Source organism: Selaginella moellendorffii, unplaced genomic scaffold, assembly GCF_000143415.4.
Source record: "Selaginella moellendorffii unplaced genomic scaffold, v1.0 SELMOscaffold_54, whole genome shotgun sequence".
Lineage (NCBI taxonomy): Eukaryota > Viridiplantae > Streptophyta > Lycopodiopsida > Selaginellales > Selaginellaceae > Selaginella > Selaginella moellendorffii.
The window spans coordinates 1205230-1228229 of record NW_003314315.1 but is presented as its reverse complement, the minus strand read 5'-3'; the positions used below and the strand labels follow the sequence as shown (position 1 = coordinate 1228229).

General features: G+C 49.9%; 8 protein-coding genes and 1 long non-coding RNA gene across 9 annotated transcripts; 6 read left to right on the top strand and 3 right to left on the bottom strand.

Annotated features, from left to right (window-relative positions):
* Nucleotides 1–176: 176 nt before the first annotated feature.
* Nucleotides 177–3052, bottom strand: LOC9661717 (DExH-box ATP-dependent RNA helicase DExH16, mitochondrial). Its single transcript, XM_024687721.1, has 15 exons — nt 2953–3052; nt 2836–2899; nt 2659–2780; nt 2364–2554; nt 2160–2300; nt 1990–2112; nt 1851–1931; nt 1574–1742; nt 1406–1518; nt 1278–1358; nt 1093–1223; nt 992–1037; nt 818–934; nt 674–765; nt 177–623 (listed from the first exon to the last, which is right to left on the bottom strand). Exons 1-15 carry the CDS (start codon nt 2978–2980, stop codon nt 446–448), a joined length of 1677 nt encoding a protein of 558 aa, XP_024543489.1. The 5' UTR covers nt 2981–3052; the 3' UTR covers nt 177–445.
* Nucleotides 3053–3291: 239 nt separating this feature from the next.
* Nucleotides 3292–4942, top strand: LOC9661716 (ASC1-like protein). Its single transcript, XM_002982674.2, has 6 exons — nt 3292–3457; nt 3671–3885; nt 3949–4104; nt 4179–4364; nt 4429–4613; nt 4731–4942. Exons 1-6 carry the CDS (start codon nt 3320–3322, stop codon nt 4754–4756), a joined length of 906 nt encoding a protein of 301 aa, XP_002982720.2. The 5' UTR covers nt 3292–3319; the 3' UTR covers nt 4757–4942.
* Nucleotides 4943–6362: 1420 nt separating this feature from the next.
* Nucleotides 6363–8986, top strand: LOC9661715 (pectinesterase). The gene is made up of 2 exons (XM_002982673.2): nt 6363–7742; nt 7884–8986. The coding sequence occupies exons 1-2, from the start codon at nt 6635–6637 to the stop codon at nt 8573–8575; spliced, it is 1800 nt and encodes a 599-aa protein (XP_002982719.2). The 5' UTR covers nt 6363–6634; the 3' UTR covers nt 8576–8986.
* Nucleotides 8987–9024: 38 nt separating this feature from the next.
* On the bottom strand, nt 9025–9771 carry LOC112350793. The gene is made up of 3 exons (XR_002993882.1): nt 9665–9771; nt 9300–9466; nt 9025–9243 (listed from the first exon to the last, which is right to left on the bottom strand). It is a non-coding gene; the product is annotated as an uncharacterized LOC112350793 (long non-coding RNA).
* On the top strand, nt 9679–12095 carry LOC9661714 (pectinesterase). The gene is made up of 2 exons (XM_002982672.2): nt 9679–11142; nt 11273–12095. The coding sequence occupies exons 1-2, from the start codon at nt 10056–10058 to the stop codon at nt 11968–11970; spliced, it is 1785 nt and encodes a 594-aa protein (XP_002982718.2). The 5' UTR covers nt 9679–10055; the 3' UTR covers nt 11971–12095.
* A 27-nt stretch (nt 12096–12122) lies between these two features.
* On the top strand, nt 12123–14323 carry LOC9661713 (ABC transporter F family member 1). Its single transcript, XM_002982671.2, has 5 exons — nt 12123–12399; nt 12477–12550; nt 12638–12848; nt 12920–13154; nt 13237–14323. Exons 1-5 carry the CDS (start codon nt 12175–12177, stop codon nt 14286–14288), a joined length of 1797 nt encoding a protein of 598 aa, XP_002982717.1. The 5' UTR covers nt 12123–12174; the 3' UTR covers nt 14289–14323.
* A 264-nt stretch (nt 14324–14587) lies between these two features.
* LOC9661712 (mitochondrial fission protein ELM1) lies at nt 14588–16528 on the top strand. The gene is made up of 10 exons (XM_024687656.1): nt 14588–14790; nt 14849–15090; nt 15165–15261; nt 15333–15482; nt 15551–15677; nt 15740–15852; nt 15906–15969; nt 16031–16124; nt 16192–16300; nt 16369–16528. Exons 1-10 carry the CDS (start codon nt 14602–14604, stop codon nt 16468–16470), a joined length of 1287 nt encoding a protein of 428 aa, XP_024543424.1. The 5' UTR covers nt 14588–14601; the 3' UTR covers nt 16471–16528.
* Nucleotides 16529–16649: 121 nt separating this feature from the next.
* On the top strand, nt 16650–19169 carry LOC9661435 (NAD-dependent protein deacetylase SRT1). Its single transcript, XM_024687655.1, has 14 exons — nt 16650–16832; nt 16889–16918; nt 16995–17087; nt 17151–17270; nt 17344–17444; nt 17510–17618; nt 17669–17748; nt 17805–17883; nt 17939–17992; nt 18039–18129; nt 18197–18279; nt 18329–18396; nt 18455–18557; nt 18615–19169. The coding sequence occupies exons 1-14, from the start codon at nt 16734–16736 to the stop codon at nt 19029–19031; spliced, it is 1527 nt and encodes a 508-aa protein (XP_024543423.1). The 5' UTR covers nt 16650–16733; the 3' UTR covers nt 19032–19169.
* On the bottom strand, nt 19050–21573 carry LOC9661711 (glycine--tRNA ligase, mitochondrial 1). The gene is made up of 7 exons (XM_002982530.2): nt 21222–21573; nt 20780–21162; nt 20607–20724; nt 20124–20543; nt 20008–20067; nt 19875–19955; nt 19050–19822 (listed from the first exon to the last, which is right to left on the bottom strand). Exons 1-7 carry the CDS (start codon nt 21528–21530, stop codon nt 19163–19165), a joined length of 2031 nt encoding a protein of 676 aa, XP_002982576.1. The 5' UTR covers nt 21531–21573; the 3' UTR covers nt 19050–19162.
* Nucleotides 21574–23000: the final 1427 nt, after the last annotated feature.

The window sequence follows — 23000 nt, the reverse complement described above, 5'->3', positions numbered from 1 at the left end:
GTATCACAATATATTTGACACATTTAATAATAGTTATTTGGAAAAATAAAATAAACAGTGAATTTTAGCTTAAAGTTTCATAATGGTTCATTAATTTTTTTATAAATATTTAGAAATTTATTAAATATTAGTGATATATATATTCTAAAAATATCTATATAGTAATAAAAATAAGATCAATAAAAATATTTTTAAAATATTTTTATGAATAACTATAAATAATTAACTAAAAACTTAATTATGCAAATAAAAGACCATCTCCCTTTGGTAAGTCATGCCGCACCATCTTGGCTGCGTCCCAGCACCTCTCCCTTGTCAGCCCATTGCATTGTCGAATCCCTTTCTCGCCCCCCTCCTTGCAAACAGCTTAAGCGCATTCTACCACATTTTATCCAGGGACACTCCTCGGATTCTGTTCATCTTGTCCGCCTTTGATCCAGCTTGCTCAACTTATCCTCACTTCCCTGTCCATGTTGAGGTTGTACATACTCGCGCGCTGAGCTCCAGGCGTTTCATCCTCTGGTAAACGCCCCTCCTCGATTAGATTCTGGATCAGTTCACGCTTGGCAGCCTTACGGCTCGACAGCTCCGTGTTCCAGTAGTTTAGTGCCTGCTCGATCAATCTGGAGCGGACACAGATCAGTTGGAAGGCAAGATGAAAAAGAGATCTTACGTGCTGCACAGGTGTTTCTGTGTGATGGCAGACTCACGATCCACGAAGGCATCCTCTAGTCGATAGCTGAGCCAAATATACATATCAAGAACCTGGAGCTCACACAACGCAAGTTAAACAGGTTACAAAGCCAGACAAGCGAACCTTGTGTAGGGACTCCAGTTCCGCTAGATCCTTTTGTGTGCTTGGGACTCGCATTGTTGCAGGTGTTAGAAGCCTCTTCAGTGGCACATTCCTATTGACCGCATAGTTCCTAGCAAACTATGAAAAACATAAAACATTGCTAGAAAACAAACATATGGTGTGGAACAACTATACCTCGAGTAAAGCTCCCATGATTATACGGTTATCTTTGTCCACGGGGCTGCACAAACGCAACCATTGTATCGAGTTAAAGGCAACAAAACCACGAGTGTTACCATGTACAGAAAAGGAAACGGGAATCCATGGGCAGTGGAATGTCGTCAAGCATCCTGGCTATCGCCAAGAGATTTGAAGAGTCACACAGAAAGAACATTGAAGACAAAGTCACGGTGGCAATGAACTTTTCCTGCAAAGGTTTACAAGTTAGAAAGCGAATCAAGCGGAAAACATGAGCACACACCAGTATAGCCGAAAATGGGAAGTTCGGATAAAAGGTGCAGTACAGGCCTATTTGATCAAAAGTTGGGAAAACTCCTGCTGCCTGAAATAACAAAAGAAAAATAGGAAATCCAACCAACAGTTCATTACCACTACAGCAGGTGTTGGTGTTGCAAGTGCTCGATGCAGGTGAGCTATATCGGAACCTTTGAGACATGTTACCTCGCCTACAGGATATTTGGACTTGAATCTTCCAGCTCGGCCTGTCACACAAGTGATAGGCATGAAGTCGTTTGACAAATCTGAGACCATCCAAACCTGCTATTTGCTTCACTTGCATGACACTGAGGTAGCAGCGAGCGATGCCATCGAACTTGTCCAGCTTCGTGAAGATGATGCGTTGGATATTAAGATTTAGACCCATCCCGATCGCGTCGCTGGCGACAAGTATACTAAAGTCCTCGTCGGCCTTGTTGAATCGTTCAGCCTGCACACTGAAAGCCGAGAAGTACAGAACCGTTTTTCAAGCACAGAGCAGAAAAAAACAAAAATGAAAGAACTTGTGCTCTTTCGTATAAATCCATGACAGCATTACCTGCTTGGTGCGAGTCTCTGGTGGAAGAGACCCATACACGACTGAGCAGTTGATTGCCGGATGCAATTTCTCAATGTCTCGCTGAAATGAAATAGAAAACGACTATCGTCTTACGAACCAAATGCGATGTATATATTACCTTGTAGGTGTGTATCTCGTCACGCGAGAAGCTTACAATGCAATCCCCGCCCCGAATTCGTCTAATATCACGTAGCGGTTCTTTAAGAGGTACAAGCGGAGACAAGCGGGTGTAGCACCTGACCTGGGAAGAAAGTTTAGGAAACCATCCATTGAAGGATCGAATGATACCTCAAGTGTGTCCTGAGTGCGTTCCAGCAGGTTCTGAATAAGAGTCACTACACACGGATCTCCACACAAGTGTATCTCTTTGGCAGCGAGACCAAACAAAGCCCGAGTGAAGGCGTATCCTCTTTTGGAGCATCCTATCATCTGAGAAAATCCACAAAGCAAGCAAACATGAGAAAATAAAACGAGAAAAACTCTTGTTCTTGCCTGGATTTCGTCAATGACGGCACACTCATACTCGCGAGTGATGTCCGCCATCTCTACAGTCATCGCTTTGTGCTGTGCTCCCTCGATCTCGTTGCGCTCCTGTCCAGTGAGAAGACTGCATGGTACATTGTGAGAGTTGAGCTTCTCTGCCACTTCCCAGGCGAGGAGACGCAAGGGACCGCAGTAAATTCCTGGATGAGAGAAGCCAAGCATTAGGTAGCAAAAGAAACAAAACAGTTCTTTCTTCCTCTTCGAGTGTATGAAATTTTGTTTTCCTTTGGAAGAAGAAGCAAACCTGATGAAGCTCGCTGGAGACTTTGCAAGGCAGTGAAGGTTTTGCCGCTGTTAGTCGGGCCAACGTAGAGAATGATCCGCCTCCTCATTGTCCGCGCGTAAGGATACCAAGTGTGAGGAACACTGCCACACACTCTTATCATTCCTTTCCTCGCAAGAACTCCAAAAAATCACTTACGTCATATCGGTGAGCTCGAGAAGGATCTTCCGCGCTGTGGTGCTGAATGCGCGGCGCGATCCAGCTGAGCAAGCAAGCAAATCATCCACGAAACAGAGAGAAAGAGAGACTACAAACCTCGACTCCGCCATAGCCCCTGCCACATTCTTGAAAGAATGCGAAGAGCCCTAAGTAGCCCTAGCCATCTCTTTCTTCATTCATTGCTCGCGCATTCCAAATTCCAATGAGTTCCACTCTCTCGATCGAATTGGACTGGAATTGCCACCCACACTGGAAGAAGGAAGAAGTCAAAACCTTTGCTTCGCGCAAATAGCGCAAATGATTGACTTCTTCCTTGTCTGGTAGATCCAGACGAGCGCAATAGGCTAGATCTCGAGGAGCTAGATCTCGAGGAATTGGACGATCAATCGAACAAAGAGAGCTACCTTTGGAGGATTTGAGCTCCTTGGAGCTCAAATTCTTGTAGAGCTCGCTAGGGTTTGCCATGGCAATGGCAGGCGTGTGGAGGTGGCCCGGGTGGGAAGTGGAGAGCTACCCCAAGCTCACAGATTTGGCAATGGTTCCACTCTTTGGCCTCTTCTTCCCAGCAGTGCGCTTCGTGCTAGACCGCTTTGTATTCGAGGTAAGCGCCAAATCTCTCTAGCTTCCTCCATCTCCATCCTTTTCTCGGCAAATCTCTCGCTATTTATCTCTCAAACTCGAGCTTTGATTGGCTGGAATGGAATGGTGCATTCAATGCGCACTCGTGAGCGCGCCCTGTCCTCACTCCAATCCAGTCACTCTTTCATTCATTGCGCGCTTGACTGCCATCATAATCTTTGCTTTCTTGTTCCAGGTTCTTGGGAGGCGATTCATCGCTCGAGCCAAAGGCGATGATCAACAGTTTGCCAAGACTTTGATCAAGTTCAAAGAGTCGGCATGGAAGGCGGTCTACTTCACGTCCGCGGATTTGTTTGCGTTGCTCATCACGTACAGGGAGCCGTGGTTCCACAACACGAAGTACTTTTGGATCGGGCCGGGAGATCAAGTCTGGCCCGACCAGAAGATCAAGTAAGCACGTTTCACTCTTGAAGCAATTACTTGATCGCCTAGAGATCAACCCCTTACTGCCAGGCTCAAGCTCAAGCTCCTCTACACTTTCTCCGCGGGATTCTACATCTACAGTATGCTGGCTCTCGTGTTCTGGGAAACCCGACGCAAAGATTTCGGTGTTAGCATGACACACCACGTCGTAACTTTCTTGCTCATTGCTGGTTCCTATCCCAGCAGGTAGAGGCTTCGATTTCGTTCGTTTTTTTTTTCCTCCAAACCCAACCCGTATCGATCGCTTTGTCTTTTGCCAGATTTGCTCGAGTTGGCTCCATGGTGCTCGCGCTACACGATGCAGGCGACATTTTTCTAGAGATGGCAAAGATGTCGAGGTATGCTGGCTCGGACATCTTCTCCAGCGTTTTCTTCGTCATGTTTGCGATCGCCTGGGTGTTGCTTCGACTGATTTACTTCCCTTTCTGGATCATCTGGAGCACCTGGTACGTGGGACGCCGCAAGGTTTCCAATCTTTTAATGACAATTGAAAACAACGCTCTTCTGTAGCCGCGAGATTGTCGGCACCTTGGATAAGAATGCACACAAAACTTACGGCCCGGTCATGTACTATGGATTCAACACCTTTTTGATCACGCTCTTGGTAATGCACATCTACTGGTGGATCCTGATCGTGAGGGTCCTTCTCAAGCAAATTGAGGACAAGGGAAAGATCGAAAAGGATGTAAGATCAGGTAAACTAGTACTCAAAATCTCTCTTTTTCTTCTCTCTCTCTCTCTTTCATTTATATGCTCGCTTGCATAGAAAGTGGAAGTGAAGAGATTCTAACTGCTATTCACGTGCAATGCAGACAGTGAAGACGACAGCGACGACTAACTAAAGATCAAGCTGGCTTCTATATGATTCGATCACTAAGACAAAGATCGTGATGAAAGCGCTTGAACCATCTCACATCACTTTGCATTGTGAAGCTTTGATTACATGCAAAAGGATATACATTCACCAGATGATAAGTTTCACGTACAAATGATAATATATCTCGTCACTGGTGGAATTCTATCTTGTCGTGGTGTTGGAATCTCATATCTAGTATAGTAGTAGTAGTATCGAGGGACCCCCTTTGGGCCAAGCAAAGTCATTGTACGCGGGATCATAAAACTCGTCAGGATTACCAAGATGATCTCTTACCCACAAAGAGTCCTCGTCGCTGATACCGCTGACACCTTGCTCTTGCCTCGCTGACTCCGACGCCATAAGTCACGCTGAAGAGATCGAGAAAAAGGATTCTACAGAAAACATACCCAAGTCATCCCTGGGCCAACACGACCGACGATAGTACTTCAAGTGCTCTCGCGGACGCCACTTCGCGTCAATGCAGTGGCGCTCAAATCCCTCAAACTCGTCTATGAAACACCGGCACCGCCATGAAAATGGCAGCGGCAGCAGGCCCTTGAGCAGCAACAGCTCCGACTGGAAGATGATCTCAAATCCTGTATGAAAGAAACCAACTAGCATAAGTGTGGGAAAAGAGAAAAGTAATATCCAATTGCTTCATCTGTGTTGGGCAGCTGAATGTGTGGAGAGTGACCGGCAGATCGGGTGCCGAAACACGAGACCACCCGGGATGCAGGATGTTGTCAATGCTATCCACTGCCAAGGGCGTGCCATGGTAGAACACGGTGATCTCGATCCAGCAGGCGAGGATGGAACTCCCGATGGTGTGGTGCGAGTGACGAAGGACTGGCAGATCGGGGCCGGTCCAGAGCCCCAGCCCATGGTAAGGATCATAATCCCCATTTTCTTCTTGAACGCTCGCCTAGGATGGTCAACCTGGAACGAGACGTAGCTGGTCATATGCGACTGACCAATATTTCTTGTCGTGATTGGTTAATAATCTCATGCTTGTTTTGCATTGCTTCTGGAAACAGGGAAACCGTTGTGGCGATATCATTCCTCGTACGGAAATGACGCGGAAAGCCCAACGAAAATGCAGTGTTCTTATTCAGAGTTCACTAGTTTGACCAAAGTTTGCGACCGGATCGCGTTTCCATTTCAATCTTGTTACGATTCTTTTTTTCGCGACTGCGATGACCTTGTATTCCAACGTGCATGTGTATATACAGCCGGTTTCCATAGTCCCCGGCACAGCAAGTTCTTTGTGGCATTCATTCCACGACCGATCGAAATTCTCCTTTCGTGTCCCAGTTTTGTCCAATTGATTTAAACTTCGCATTTTCGGAATGGCGAGGAAGCCATGGGCGATGGTGCGAAGAGCTGGTAGCTATAATCGTCACAAATCTAGGTCGGCGGGATCTGGCACGGTACTGTAGCGTCGCTGGCAGCTCGCCTACGGCGGCGGATTAAGGTTTCTCATTGCCCGGCCCAAGAATCCAAGCTATGGATGTGTGATTCCAACACTGGGGAGGAGCAGTGGGTGATAGGCATCGCTCATTCGTGTCTCTTTTAGATACATAATTTTTAGATCATTCCATTTTTTTTACAATAAACAAGCTGTGAACTTTAAGAGTATTCTTTTACATCCAATATTTCTGTGAAATTGCACATGCATCATTTAATATATATTGCCAAAGTTGGTAAGAAAGAACGAATGTCAAGAAGCTGCACGTTGTTCATCATGTGGTCTCCCTTGTCACAGGTTTTGGAAACGAAAAGCGGTCGTCTATTTCTCTCTCTGGGGGAAACAAGCATCAATCCAGGTTCTCATAGATCTCGTAGAAGGGGGCTTTAAAAACCATGAAGCCCTTAAACTTCGTCAATAGCTTCGATCCATACGCAGCCAGACTAGAAGAGGCCAAGGCGCGAAGAAAGCGCTGCGTTATCATCTCCGCCATAGCCACATTGCTGCTGCTCGTCTTGGTTCTAGGCATAGGGATTGGAGTCTCGGTCACCAGATCCCACCAGAGGTCGGAGAGCTCTTCCAATCGCCAGGGGGCAAACGCTGGATCATCCAACTCACTGCTCGCGCTTTGCAACAGGACGGCATTTCCCCCATCCTGCATTTCCTCTCTCTCTGCCTATCCCGACGCTCCAGGCGCCAATCCCAAGAAGCTAGCTCTGCTTGGAATCACAGCCGCGGTGGAGGAAGTGAAGAGATCCCTGGCTCTCGTCCACAACATCTCCAGCGAGCTGGAAACCCAGACCAATCTCGTCAACCTCACCACCATGGACGCACTGGGCGACTGCTCCGACAATCTTCTCGACTCACTCGACCACCTGGATCACTCCATGTCGGAGCTCGACACCCTCGACCTCAAATCCTTTCGGGGCTTCTCGCCGTCCATGGAGAACATCCATACCTGGCTCAGCTCGGCGCTCACATTCCACACCACCTGCGCCGACGCGATCGAAAGCGAGCGGCAGCAGGAGAAGCTGTTGCCACTGCAAGCAAGATCCGAGTACGTCCAGGAGATCCTCACGAACGCTCTCAGCTTCTTCGTCGCGTTCAAGGCCCTCTTGGACAAGACCTTCCCGGGAACTCCAACAAGAAGGAGATTGCTCAGCTCGCCGCCACTGGGCTCTCTCCCAGAGTGGATCACAGATGCCCAGAGGCGGCATTTGCTGCAACAAGGGGGATCCAGCGAGATGGCGCCCGCAAATGCCATTGTCGCGAAAGATGGCAGTGGTCAGTTCGTGTCCATTCAAGAGGCGATTGACGCGGCACCGCTCAAGAGCCGCACAATGCATGTGATATACATAAAGCAGGGGATTTATGACGAGGCAGTGGTAGTACCCAAGGCAGTGACTAATCTCGCCTTCCTGGGCGATGGAATTGACAAGACGATCATCCAGGGCCAAAGAAGCGTCGCTGGAGGCTCCACCACCTTTGGCTCTGCCACCCTCGGTAAGAGAAAAACTCTTTATTTATATCAGAACTCTTCTTTATATCACCACCATCGCTAGAACACTTCCCTTTATATCACCACCATAGCTAGAACTCAGCTAGAACTCTTCCCTGACTGATGATATAACTCTTGATTCGCAGCGATCAATGGGCGAGGATTCGTTGCCAGCCACTTGAGCGTACGAAACCTGGCCGGACCCAAAGGTCGCCAAGCAGTGGCCGTCCGGGTGAGTGGCGATCAAGCAGCCTTCTACCGGTGCTCCTTCAATGGCTACCAGGACACCCTGTACGCTCACTCGAGCCGGCACTTCTACAGAGAATGCGTTGTCTCCGGGACCGTCGACTTCATCTTTGGAAACGCTGCAGCAGTCTTCCAACGGTGTAACATCCAGGCACTGCTCCCGGATCCTGGCCAGAACATCATGATCACGGCGCACGGCCGCGTCACCGATCTCCAAAACACGGGCTTTAGCTTCCATGGCTGTCGAGTGGAAGGCTCCGGTCGGCTGGTGGCGCAGAGTCACAGATTCCCTGCGTACCTGGGGCGCCCCTGGAAGGACTACGCTACCACCGTCTTCATGCAGTCGGACATCGGCGGGATAATCTATCCGGCTGGCTGGAGCGAGTGGGAAGGAGCACCGCTTCACAGATACAAGACCGTCTTCTTTGGCGAGTACCTCAACACCGGAGCAGGCGCGTCTCAATCAGGCCGAGTGTACTGGAGCGTTCCAAGCCTCACCATGGACCAGGCCCGGGAGTTTACTGTCGGGAAGCTCATATCTGGTCTCGACTGGCTGCCTTACAGTGGAGTCGTCTTCGCCAATAATCTCTGAACGGCTGCACAAAAGGAGGAACTTATATAAGTATTCTTTTCCCCGTTTCTTGCGAAGCAAAGATTTACCTGACAGCTCCCATGTACTGTCCCATTCCGAAGAAAGCATTTTGTATCGCGAAGTGTCATCCTCTCCTGAGAGGCGATATAATTTCTCGCATCCATGTCACTTTTTCCAGAGGGCGAGGAGACTAGCGAAGCTTTATAAGTTTGATGTAGCCCTGGAACTGTCCGTGGGACTCTTGAATATAGCTGCTGCAGCAAGCGCTGGTAGGCACTTACGAGGCTTCTTGGCTCACATGAATTATCGTATAGATATATAGCTCGCACGCAAGACGAAATAGTTTGTGTCGGCTTTCGTCCGTGATGTACACCGCCCTCCTGCAATACATGATAGCTTTATCATCTGCTATATCATATAGTTGGGTTGAATCGTTTACTTGCCTTGAATTCTTGCTCGCAGTAGCAGCAGCAGCACCAGCACCAGCACATAAGACAATTCCCACACGTCCCAGCGAGCCACCCAGCCAAGTTATAACGTTTCCATGTGCTTGCGAGAAAGAAAGCTGTGGTGGATTGGGACGTCGCACTATTTGCGGCACTGCCGCAGTGAATTGTATTTAGCACTTGGTGTTTTTTGCATTGCCACCGTTGGCAGCCACTCACTTCCTGCAAAGTTAAGCTCGCGAGTTATACCATACCAAGCCGAAGCCAGAGCCACGCACCTATAGAGCTGCTGCTACTGCTACTGCTGCCGCTGCTGCCACTGCTGGGGCTAAAGCTTTCCAGAGTTTTGTTTTGGACTTTATCAACCACGCGACGACTCCGAGCTCATCGCTTCCACTGCTTCGTCGGGGTATGCCGAGATGAGAACGACGCAGGGTAGGAGTGCCTGAGCATTTCCAGGACTGTCAGTTCGTTAACTTACTTACCAGTCTTACACTTAATCAGTCAGATCAAGATCAGATGGATCAAACAAACAAAAAATAAGCCAGACAAGAATCCAGGCAACAACAATCCAAACCAGCTCAAGAAATCGAGAAGAACCAATCAAGAGAGAGGGGAGGAGAGAAAAAAGGGAGGTGAATACCTGTAGTCGCTCAGAGAATTTTTTCCGTTTTGTCATCGGTGACCACGCTCATGGGAGAGCAGTGCTTGCAGTAGCACGAGTCGCAGAAAAAATCACGGGGCTCCCACTGGCAAATATGTACCTCTTCTTTCCCAGCCGCATTCTTTCTAGATTTTCCAGAATAGTTTATTCTCGCTCCGTCCAGTCGAGGGAAAGAGCGAGCGAGCGAGTTTTCTTTTCCTTCTCGCAGGCTGGCGGCGAGCTATGTGACCGGATTCCTGTCCTTCTATGCCCCTGCTTTCTTTTCTCTTTCTCTCCCTTGGCACACTTCCATTCTTAAAACCAGGGGCCGGCTGTTTTTCAGTTGTATGAGTGTGTGTGCCTTGGTGATGCATTGCTCGCTGGTGAGGTGATGGCTTCTTCTTCTTCTCCTTCTTTCTCGTCGTCTCTACGCAACCACAACGTTGTTTCCTCCTCCTCTTCCTGCTGCTCCCGCTACTGCTTAAGAAATCTAGTCTTCCTCCTCTTCCTCCTCTGTGCAGCTAATGTTGTGACTGCCAGTGGTGATGATGATCGCGGCAGGAACTTGCGAGCAATGAACACCACCGGGAATATCAGCCTAGTTTGCCAGGCAACCCAGTTCCCCGACGTTTGCTACTCGTCGCTGGTGACAAGTCCTGGAGCAGCCAATGCCAAGTATTCCCAGCAGCTCGTCGGCATCTCAATCACCATCGCCTACCAAGGCGTGAACGAGAGCGACGCCTTCGCCGACCAGCTCATCCAGGAGTCCACCTCCGACGTAAGTGTCAAGGGCATCGCTCGGGACTGCAAGGACCTTCTCACGTCCTCCAAGTTCTGGCTCCAGGAATGCGTCGCCTCCGACCTGGACAAGCAAGTCCAAGACATGCAGCAATGGCTCAGCGGGGTTCTCACATATCAGACCGACTGTACCTCGTCGCTGTCCGTCGTAAAAAAGACCAAATTCATCAAGAAGATGATGCACAAGCTCGAGTCTGTCGCCCGTCTCATCAGCAATGCCTTGTCCATGGTTGATGCCTTCGCCTCTTACGGTTCCAATCCACAGCACTGGAAGCGCCCGACTCTCCACAAGCGAAAGCTGCAAGCTTCTTTGACTTCTTCTTCCTTCTCGGTCGATACCACGAGCAATTCAGCCCCGTCCTGGCTGGGAATGCACGATCGTCGCCTTCTCGAAGCCCCCGCTTCACTGATCTCTCCCTCGGCAATTGTCTCCCGCACGCCGGACCAGCCGCAGCTCACCATCTTCACCAGCATCCAAGCGGCCGTCGACCACGCGCCAAACCACTGCACCGCTCGCTACGTGATTTACATCAAAGCCGGTGTCTACGCCGAGAACGTGAGGATCCCGCTCCAAAAGTCGATGCTCATGTTCGTGGGCGACGGGATGGACAAGACCATCATCCGGGGGAGTATGAGCGTGTCCAAAGGCGGCACCACGACGTTCGCGTCGGCAACACTCGGTCGGTACTACCTGAATGATCATAAGTTAGAAGTCATGGTTTTGCTTGTTCGAGCACGAAAGAAAAGAGAAAGAAACGAAGAAGAAGAACTGACACATACCTTTGCGTGTTGTTGTCCTGTGGCTCTCAGCTGTGAACGGCAAAGGCTTCCTGGCCCGTGACTTAACAGTGGAGAACACCGCGGGACCCGAGGGCCACCAGGCAGTAGCTCTTCGCGTGGACAGTGATATGTCGGCCTTCCACAGCTGCTCGATCCTAGGCTACCAGGACACCCTCTACGCTCACACCTTCCGCCAGTTCTACAGGGACTGCCGGATCGAAGGTACCATCGATTTCATCTTTGGCAATGCCGCGGCTGTGTTGCAGAACTGTCTCATCCGCGTCCGCCCTGGCAACCCGGGCGTGATCCTCAGCACCGTCACCGCGCAAGGCCGCCTCGATCCGGCCCAGCCCACCGGCCTCGTCTTCCAAAACTGTACCGTCAATGGCACCGAGGAGTACATGCGCGGCCTCCTCGCCGAGCCGCGCAAGCACCTCGCCTACCTGGGCCGCCCCTGGAAACTCTACTCGCGGACGATCTTCCTCCACACTTACATGGAATCGCTCGTCCGGCCCGAGGGATGGCTGCCCTGGGATGGAAATTTCGCCCTCGCCACGCTCTACTTCGCGGAGTACCTCAGCTGCGGCCCCGGCGCCAGCGCCTTCTCGCGCGTGCCCTGGTCGACGCAGCTCAGCATCGCCGATGCCCTAGGCTACACCGTCCAGAGCTTCATCCAGGGCGATTCCTGGCTCCCATCCACGAACATCCCCTTCTTCCACTTCATCTAGGATCGATCCAGCGCGAGGAGCGATGCCGATCGAGCGAGGAGCGCTCGGCGTCCTCGGCGCGGCAATGCCCCCGCATTTTCCATGTAAACGAATCTACACGACCTAATAGAATATGCTAGAGACCACCAGAGTGAGATTAGGGCAGGCGCGCATATTTGGTGTGTTCTTCGTCCCAAGGGTCGATCGAGAGGAAAGGGAGGAGCGATGGTGTCGGATGCGAGTAAGAAGAAAGCCGCCGCCAAGAAAGCGGCCGCCGTCGCCAAGAGAGGATCTAAATCAGCTGCCGCCACTTCGTCCAAGGTCGCCGACGAGCAAAATCAGAATGGCGCCGCCGCCGCCGCCCTCAACGAAGAAATGCAAGGGATGAGCATCACGGATCGGACCTGTACGGGAGTGTTGGCATCGCATCCTCAATCGCGAGATATTCATGTAAGTCGGTGATGAGATCTTTGTTCCAGCTCGATTTTTTTTCTTACCCCAAATCTGGAAATTTTTTCTTCCTCTAGATTGAATCTTTGAGCGTGACATTCCATGGACACGAGCTCGTCTCTGATTCCACTCTCGAGCTCAACTATGGAAGGTGAACTAGATTGACAGCGAAGACTTTTCTTTTTGGCTTGGTTTTCTTTTCTAAACCAGTGATTGTTTTGCTTTGCTATCTTGGCAGACGGTATGGGCTTCTCGGGCTCAATGGTTGCGGGAAGTCCACACTTCTCAGCGCGATTGGTTCCCGTGAAGTTCCGATCCCAGAACACATGGATATCTATCACTTGACTCGAGAAATCGAAGCAACCGACCTCACTGCACTGGAGGCTGTTGTGAATGTCGATGACGAGCGCTTGAAACTGGAGCAGGAGGCCGAGAAGCTTGCTGCTCAGGTGTGTAGCAAAAAAGAGTTTCAATTTTTTTTCGTTCCCCCGCGTGAACATGCCTTTCGTTTCTTTCACAGGACGCTGGCGGTGGAGAACCACTTGATCGGATTTATGAGCGATTAGAAGCCATGGACTCGGCCACTGCTGAGAAGCGAGCGGCCGAGATCTTGCATGGTCTTGGATTTACTAAGAAGATGCAAGCTAAAAGTACTCGTGATTTTTCGGGAGGATGGAGAATGAGAATTGCTCTTGCCAGGGCACTATTTATGAATCCCACCATTCTTTTACTCGACGAACCCACTAATCACCTTGGTGAGTCCAGTTTTCTCGCTTGTTTCTTTCTCGTGCGTGTTCTAGCGTGTTCTAATGGGTTTCTTCGCTGTCGTGTTTGTAGATCTCGAGGCATGCGTCTGGCTGGAGGAGACGCTGAAGAAATTCAGCCGGATCCTGATGGTCATATCGCACTCGCAGGACTTCTTGAACGGCGTGTGCACCAACATCATCCACATGCAGAACAAGAAGCTCAAGTTCTACACGGGAAACTACGACCAGTACATCCAAACCCGCTCGGAGCTGGAGGAGAACCAGATGAAACAGTACAAGTGGGAGCAGGAGCAAATCTCGTCGATGAAGGAATACATCGCGAGATTCGGGCACGGCTCTGCGAAGCTGGCACGCCAGGCCCAGAGCAAAGAGAAGACGCTGGCCAAGATGGAGAGAGGTGGCTTGACGGAGAAGATCGTCAAGGACAAGGTGCTCGTCTTCCGGTTCACGGACGTCGGCAAGCTCCCGCCGCCAGTCCTCCAGTTCGTGGAGGTCGACTTTGGCTACACCCCGGACAACCTCATCTACAAAAAGATCGACTTTGGAGTGGATCTCGACTCGCGGATCGCTTTGGTCGGGCCGAATGGAGCAGGGAAGAGCACGCTGCTCAAGCTGATGACGGGCGAGCTGGTGCCTCTGGACGGCATGGTTCGACGGCACAACCATCTCCGGATCGCCCAGTTCCACCAGCACTTGGCGGACAAGCTCAACTTGGAGGTCTCGGCTCTCCAGTACATGATGGCCGAGTACCCGGGGCTGGAGGAGGAGAAGATGAGAGCGGCGGTGGGACGATTCGGGCTGACCGGCAAGGCACAGATCATGCCGATGGGGAACCTCTCGGACGGGCAGAGGAGCCGAGTGATCTTCGCGTGGCTGGCGTGGAGGCAGCCTCACTTACTTCTCCTGGACGAGCCGACGAACCACTTGGATATCGAGACCATCGACTCGCTGGCGGATGCACTCAACGATTGGGACGGTGGATTGGTGCTGGTGAGTCACGACTTCCGGCTCATCAACCAGGTGGCCAAGGAGATCTGGGTGTGCGAGAACAAGACGGTGACGCGGTGGGAGGGAGATATCATCGATTTCAAGCAGCACCTCAAGAAGAAGGCTGGGCTGTGATCTCGAGCGAGGAAGAAAGATGGGGATCGACGCGACGCGCGTGTAATTCTATCGAGCTAGCTAGCTATCGAGAGAAGGCGAGCGAGAGAGAGATTCTTATCACACACCATTTGTGGATTTTTGGAAGAGGAGAGAGAAGATCTCATGGTAATTGAAGTTATAAAAGTGCTACCTTTATAAACTTACTTGGGAGCTGATGTGGCTGGACTTTGCCAATAGCCTCCTGCCACATGAAAATTTAAAATCGACGTGGTCGAATAACATGGTGCCACATTGGCTAAAGACCTAACAAGCTAGGGTTTAAGGAGCTGGTATGAGAGCGATCAGATTGCCCGATCCCCCGGGCGTGAGCGTGAGCCATGCGACGCCAGAGATTTTCGATCGGGGATTGTCGACTGTGGTGCGCCGCGCGGTCATCATCGGCAATGGCGCCGCTGGAGCTGAGCATCAATCCATTGGTTTGGTCCGGGCGCTCGGCCTTGCCAGCAGCTACACCATCTATGTGAGCTCTTTTGCTTGTTTGCTTGTTTTCTTGCAGTGTGTTATGTGGGAATTTCCAGCGTGTGGATCGGCCAAAGGGTGAATTCAATCGTTGGCTCCGATGGCTGCCGCTTGGAATTCACAAGAAGATCGACTGCTTGGTGCGGCACTTGCATCTTGTATGGTGGCAACGCTTTGCTACTTCGCTGGGATTCCGGCTCCAAAGCCAGAAAACCATTGGCATCAGTAGCGCGGGTTTGAGTGGCATCGAAGCAGCCGATGCGAGGAAACTAGCCGATCTGGCAAACCTGGAGAGTGCAAGGTACTACTTTGGACTTCCTTGCAAAATTGCGTTTTGGGATCGAGTAACTTACGGAGATTCTTGCTTGCTTCTAGGAATGGACCTTTGCTTGTTCTTGCGGCCGGGCGTGACACGGTTTCCATTGCCGAGAGTGTGAAGAAGCTGGCTCCTGGCGCTACCTTTGTTGTTCAGGTATGTGTGGGTTCTCTACACACTTTCTTTACCTTCTCTTTTCCTTTAGTTTGCATTTTTTTGGTGCTTAGATACAACACCCCAGGCGCTGCTTGGATAACTTCGACATGGTCATCACACCCGTTCACGACTATTACACGCTCAGCCCGGCTGCGCGACAGGAAGCTCCCAGATTCTTGATACCGTTTCTTACTCCACACCAACCTCCTGATAAACGCGTCGTAAGTTTTCTCCTCTCTCTCGCTTTCATTGTTTGGTTTCTTACGTGTTGTGTTGCTCCGCTTGGCAGGTGCTTACAGTGGGAGCTCTACATCTTGCGGATCCTTCCATGTTGCGCTCAGCTGCAGAAACCTGGCATTCACTGCTCGCGCCGCTTCCAAAGCCATTGCTGATTGTGAACATCGGCGGGCCTATGCGTGAGTCGTTTGTTCTCATCGGTCTTTCGTTTTACTCGCTCTTCCTCTCTACTCTGATCCAGGATGTTGTCACTATGGCCAGGACCTTGCCCAGGAACTTGCGTCCAAGCTGAAACGCGTGCTATCCTCGTGCGGAAGTGTTCGCATCTCATATTCACGACGAACACCGGCTAAGGTTGTTTTCGATTCTAGATTGAAGAAATGCTAAGCTTTTGCTGGACTTGACAGGTGTGTGATGTTATCCAGAGAGAGCTCGGCGATCTCCCAAACGTTCACATCTTCGACGGCACTGGTAGCACTGTCCCATTTGCGAAGCTCTTTACGTTGATAATCTAGCAGTTGCTGTCTAGCAGGTCCAAATCCACACTTGGGACACCTTGCGTGGGGGGATGCCTTTGTCGTCACAGCAGACTCAATCAGCATGTTGAGCGAGGCGTGTAGCACAGGGTGAGCGTGTGAACTGTTCGTATCCATGCTATATTTCTTCATTGATTTGTTCTTTCAACTTCTGCAGGAAGCCCGTGTATGTTCTTGGAGCCGAGAGATGTACGTGGAAGTTTCGAAGTTTCCACAAGAGCTTGAGACACAAAGGAGTGGCGAGGAACTTCACCGGACTAGAAGATGTGAGTGCAAATGTTTTTACGCTCCAGAGTGATTGATTCTCTTTGTTGTTTGTGATGATCTTGATCAGATATCTGAGAGCTGGAGCTATCCTCCTTTGAGTGACAATGCCGCTGCGGCGGAGAGAGTTCGTGCCGCATTGGCAGAGCGTGGATGGAGCTTGGCATCGTAGAGATGTAGAAACTCTTCTTCTCCTTCTCTGGAATAAAAAGCTTGGAATTTTTCGCTGATACCTGTAACAATGCTTGCTAAGATCAACTTTGTTCTTCGTGTTCCTCAAAAATCAGTGCTAGAAGTAGTGGAGCATTTCAAAAATCTCAAGGAAGATGAAGAAGAAAGTTGGAAGAAAGAGTTCATTTGGGAAGAACTTTGGAGTGGAGAAGGCTGGCAAAACTTTATAAGGTGGAGGTAACCTATATACTTTCCTTGTTAACAATGGCTCTCGGGTATGCCGAGAAGCTCTCGTTCAAGGCGGATGTCGGCAAGCTGGGCATGCCAGAGCTCTTCGACCCCGCGCAAGACGTCGACCGCAAGGTGTGTGTCACTTCGATCGCTCCTTTGCTTAGGGTTTGCCCTGTTGATTCCTCCAGATAGCGCAGCTTGCTCAACTCATACAAGAGGTAACGACCGATCCTTTTGTTCGCGATCATAGCAATCGATTGATTGATGGATCTCCTCATTCTTCTCTCTGCCTAGAGCAAGCATCTGGTGGCTTTCACAGGCGCTGGGATATCGACATCGTGTGGCATTCCAGACTTTCGTGGCCCCAAAGGAATTTGGACGCTCCAGGTGAATGATTTTACCTCTTTCTTCTTATGGTTTTCTAGTAGCAACTCTCATCTTGCTTTGCAGCATGAAGGCAAGCCGTTACCAAAGGCCGATGTCCAGTTCCACCAGGCAAGACCTGGAACCACTCATATGGCGCTGGTGGAGCTTGTTTGTGCTGGGATTCTCAAGTTTATCATCAGCCAGGTTCCTTTCATTTTTTCTCTCCCAAGTCTCAAGCATGGCAAAACTTGTGTTTTTTTTTCTTTGTCTCACGCAGAACATTGATGGTTTGCATCTGCGGTCGGGCATTCCCAGAGACAAGCTCTCGGAGCTGCATGGGAATAGTTTCATGGAAACATGCCCTTCATGTGGACGAGAGTGAGTGTTGTTTCCTCTTCCAAAGTTTTGCTTCCCTCTGAGAGTCTTACATACTCTTTAACCAGGTATCTACGTGATTTCGAGATGGAAACCATAGGCATCAAGCGCACGGGAAGGCGATGTTCTGTTCCCGGCTGCGTGGGAAGGCTTGTAGATACGATTGTCGATTGGGAGGTACAGCAGACTATCTGTCTAGTGAACGTTTCTCTTGTGGCTTTGATCAGGGAGCATTACCTCCTAAAGAACTACGTGCAGCTGAGAAGCATTGCAAGGAGGCCGACCTCATTGTCTGCTTGGGAACCAGGTGAGTTTTTTATTTTGGTTTCCATCCCCTCACACGCTGCTCAAACTTTCTGGCAGCTTGCAGATCACTCCAGCGTGCAATCTGCCTCTGAAAACGGTGCGAGCAGGAGGGAAGCTCGTGATTGTCAACCTTCAGGCTGGTCCTTTTCTTTTAACAACATTGTGTGAGTGCTGAGTTACTTGCATTGCAGGCGACACCAAAGGATAAGAAGGCAACGCTAGTTATCCATGCTCGAGTCGATCAGGTGCTCATGAAGCTTTCTAGTTTCTTACACGACTTTCGCATGACAGGTGATTCTTGGTGTCATGAGATTGCTAAACAGGAACATCCCTCCTTTTATACGCCTTGACCACCTTCTAGTCTGTTGTTCCTACTCATGGTGTAAGCAGAGAAGCGTTCATTGTTGAACAATGCTAACTCTTTGTTCCTTCTGTTTCTTCCTGTGAAGTGAATAACTGTGTCAAGTGGACGCTGCGCATAGAAAGTCCACACGGAAACAAGGCACCTTTGCAATTTATCAAACACGTCGAGGTAAGTCTTCCGTTGGTTGTGCGTGACGAATGAGCAGTGTAATTTGCAGGTAGAGTTTCCTGACAGGCCCGACTTTAAGCCGGCTTTGCTCAAGGAGCGGCCTTACGTCGTCCGAAGGTATCCATATCCGCCGCATGAAAACTTTGAGCCTGTTTCTTATGCTGCGTGCGCTCAGGAAGGCGGTAGAACTGAAGGCTCTCGACGTGCTGCTTAAGCTCCACATGTCCGACGGGTGTATGTGCGAAGAGGTCGAAATTTTGCATCCTCTCAGCTTCGAGGTACTCGTCTTTTCTTTTTTGCTTTCTGGAAGTTCTGGACGTGACAAGGAAATGCAGGGTGAAGCCGAGAAACAGAAACAGCTGCCTCAAGGCCCAGTCGATCTGTCCGCCTTGCAACGAGAAAAGGTGCAGTGCGGGCGTGTGGTCCTGTTGGACGTGAGAAAGTCGTCCGAGTATGGCACCGCAGTCGAGTATGCGCTAGTAACGTGCGTGACCGGTGGCGTGGAGCAACAAGGCAAAGCCGAGCCCGGTTTCCTCGAGGAGGAGGTGACAAGACCGCCTTGTAGCAACGGCAAACAAGAGATTACTTGTACAACCTCCCTGGAAGCCAGTGGTGAAGAAGCCGCAAGTTTGCTCGACCGCGAGATGACGAGACCACCGCCACAAAATCAAGACAAGAAGCATCACAATCGAATCGAAGAACTAACAGAGACGAAACCGAGGATTCGCAAACGCGCACGGCTACGAAGCTAGTGTGTGCAAAGTTGATAGTTTGACGAGTTCTTGGTTTGGATCACTCACGGCGAGCTATGAGTTCCTTGGGACAGTGGTCGCGATCTTTAAGAACAAGTAGTAGAGAAACTTTGTTGAAAGGATATGGAGTTCTACTCATCGGTCTTGTCCTCGTCGGTCTTGTCCGAGGAGGTGTGAGCAGGATACGCACACCGAGCGTCCTTCCACTTCTTGTTACCGGCGGACAGGTCCGCGAGGAGCTGCGTCACCTGTTCCACCGGAACTCTAATCTGTTCCTTGGAGTCCCGGTCCCTCACCGTCACCCCTCCCTCGGAGGAATCCACAGTGATCGCAAATGGGATACCGATCTCGTCCGTCCGAGCATATCTCTTGCCAATGGACCTGCCCGTGATGTCTGTCTTGACCGCCAGTCCTGCTCTTCGAAGCTCCACCGAGATGCTTTGTGCTAGCTCGTCCAGCCCCGCGTTTTGCACCAGGGAGAAGACCGAGCACTTGACGGGAGCCACCACGGGGGGGAAGCGGAAGAAGTTGAGCTGCTCCACTGAGTCCGCTCCCTCGCGGGTGTCGAAGCAGTGCTCGAACAGGCAGTAGATGATGCGGCCGATGCCAAACGACGGCTCGATCACTGACGGTGTGAAGCTCTCCTTGTCCTTCGTCTTCTTGGTCACCTGCTTGTCGACCATGCCCTTCTTGATGGTGAACGTCTTGTCCGTGCTGTCGGAATGGAGCGGTGCCTCGCCTGCGGATTCCAACTTTGCCACCATTTCTACTACCTCTTCACTGCTAAGTTTCTGCAAAAGAGGCTTTGAGAAATATGTTCACGAAATGTAGAAAATACTCTACCTCCAGGGATTCTAACACCAACTTCTGGTCCGCCTTGAAACAAATGCCAATCTGCTTCCTGTTTGGAACCGGTCTAAATTCCTGAAACAACAAGAAGGCATGAGAAACGACGCTGTTCCTCAATCCTAGGTACCTCTACAAGGATGGGCTCGGGTAAATTTCGTGAAGCCACAAGTTTGGTGTTGCTGGCTGCCTGCACGAGCAAAGGAAAGGAAAGAACTCAGAAAGGATGCAAGCGATCTAGCTTACCGAGTGTGCCTCCAAGTCGTACGCAGAGCGATCAGCGAGGCCAACACATTCTATCCATCCGTATGAGCACTCGATCTCAGCATCCCAGCAATCTGCAGCATAATGCGCCATCTCGTTGGCAAGATGTTGTCTAAACCGCAGCCGCTCCTTGTTGATGCCGAGAGTAGTGAGGAACAGGTATGTCCGTCCGATGTAGTAGCCAAGCGTCTCGTTGTCGATGATCTTCTGTGCGACTGCATCCCCGAGACGTACTTTGAGGGGAGCACTCATGTTCACTTGCTGCGACCTTGGGAAGAGGAAAAACTCAAGGTCTGCAACGCTGCCGAACCTTGGGTGAGATTTGTCGACCGGGTCGACAAAAAACTCTATCTCCGCGAGCGTAAACTCGCGCACCCTCAGCAAACCTTGTCGTGGAGAAATCTGAAGCATCCAAACTCAGCTTCTAAACACAAAAGAGAAAGGAGAGCAAAAGCAAATCTCTACCTCGTTTCGAAATGCCTGGCCGACTTGAGCTGCACCAAAAGGTAGTTTGCCACCGTTATAAAGCAGCAGCTCGTTGAAATTGACAAACATTCCCTGAGCAGTCTCCGGTCTCAAGTACCTGAGGAGAGCGGGATGAGTGACAGCACGTAAAGAATGAAAGAATGCATGCGTACCCCTGAAGAAGTCCCGCGGGACCAATCGGCGTTGCGAACATGAGATTGAACGGGAATGGCTCGGACAAGTCGTTCTTGCTGTCTGGAGCCTTGATGCCATACTCCTTTATCTTTGCACCAAGTTCATCGGCAGTAAAGTCATCCAGCGACGCCAGAGTTCGAGCATAGTCTTCTTTCTGAGCCGCTGGCATGCGTGGGTCTTTCTCCAGAGCATCCTTGACAAAATCCTTGACGACGTGGTCGGCTCGGTAGCAATCGCCCAGCTTCACGTCCTTGACCATCAAGTCCGTAAATCGGTCGACGTGCCCGGAGGCCTTGAGAACAGCCTCGGGTGTCAAGCATGGGCAATCCACTTTGAGGAGATCGTCATACACTACAAAATGCTGCGAGAAAGAACACCGTAAGAAGATTATCCATGGTTTTTTAAAGCTCGATATTTTACCTGGTGCCAAAAGCTCAAGACGTTATCCTTGACGGCCGAGCCTGGAGGGCCATAATCGAACAATCCCGCGACGCCACCGTAGATCTTGAAAGACTTGACGAAGAAGAGCCTCCTCTTGAGCACATTGGTGACGGTCTCGCGGAAATTCTTCACCTGCGCGCTCGCTGCTTCCTTGGCGGCCAGCTTTACCTTGAGATCCTTGAGCACCGTCACAGCCGCATCGATTTCCTGCTTGGGAGCACTCTGCTCCTTGAGCGCCCGCACAAGATCGCCTTGGCGCACCACTGCCGCCTCCAAATCCACATCCATGGCGGCTCTTTCCAAAACCCTAGCAAAATAGCAAAAATGTAAAGAATTTGTCAAGAATGGGATTCGAACCCTCGTACCGGCCGCTCAGGGTCTTTAATCCATTTTACTGGGGAAGCTGTGCAGCATTGTTCACGTCGTGGAAGATGGAGGCTTGGCTCCGAGCAGGACTTCTTAACAAGGCTCTTGAGGACTAACTTCCTGCCATTTTCCTCTGAGAATTTAGCAAGAAAACTAACAGCTCTCTTGGAATTTTATGATGACTATCGGGCTAGAATGCTTTAAGTCGTTTGGTCTGGTGGATGATATGGCTAGGGTGATGGAAAGATGCAGGAGTTCCTAGATATGGATAGATACTGTTCTGTTCCAACCCGAATAGAAACTTTCAGAGATTCATGGCTTGTGCAAAGAAGACTTCCCTAGATAGGGTGACAGGCGATGTGAGTTTTTATTTGGGCTGTGGATTCTCAATGTATTTGCAAACCATTCTTGCTTACGTTTGCTTACTTTGGTAACAGTTTTCGCGCACAACACAGCGGGAATACTATCAAGTTGCGTGCACTTCTTTGGAAATCCTTAGTGGGTAGCGACACTGTGCTCAATGTATTCTGCGATTAGTGCTGAGAACATGCCAAAAAGCTAGTCTCAATGGTTTCTCTTGAATTGTACACAAAATGTCCCACTCCAATCTTTTGTATACAACAAATGCCCTTCTGAGCTGTGTTTTTCATTCAGTTGCCAATTACAAATGTAGACTGTGGTGGCTTCCCCAAGTTTTATAGATCCTTCTTAAAATGGCAGCACTAGTTGCTACATACACTTCGTATCATAAAGAAAATCTCTGTAGCAATCTATCTAGTGTTTTCCAAGCAGGTTTACCATAACACAAGTTGTGGTTGAAGAAGAAAAGAGAAATAACAGAGCAAAAAAACCCCTAACAAGATATGGATCTAGTCAAAAAAACATGCTCTAAATACTAGAGCTAACTACTAGCTACTTCATGAGTTAATGGGGAATAACTAGAGCTAATTGGAGGTGGTGGACTCCATTATGCTCCAATACTCCCCCTTAGAGGTGCTATTGATAGGAAGAACTCTTAGAGTGTGGTGATAATCAATGAATGTTGCCTCTAGGAAAGGCTTGGTGAAGATACCTGCCATTTATTCACAACCTGGAAGGGAATAAACTTTGAAAGTTCCCTTGTAAATATGTTCTTGGATAAACTGAAATAGCATTTGAATTCATCCTTCCATGATGACATCTTACATCCTTGGTGAGAGTAATAGCACTCTAATTGTCACAGAAAATTAATATAAACTTTGTAGGAATAAAGTTCATGTAGACAAGATTTTTGGGTAGCCAAAGAGTGTTTTTGTCAATACCATGCACTTTGCTTCATGGTGCTTCTTGCTAGACAATGTGATCACTCCAAAACCCATTTTAAAACAAAATATATATATTAATGGATTTGTG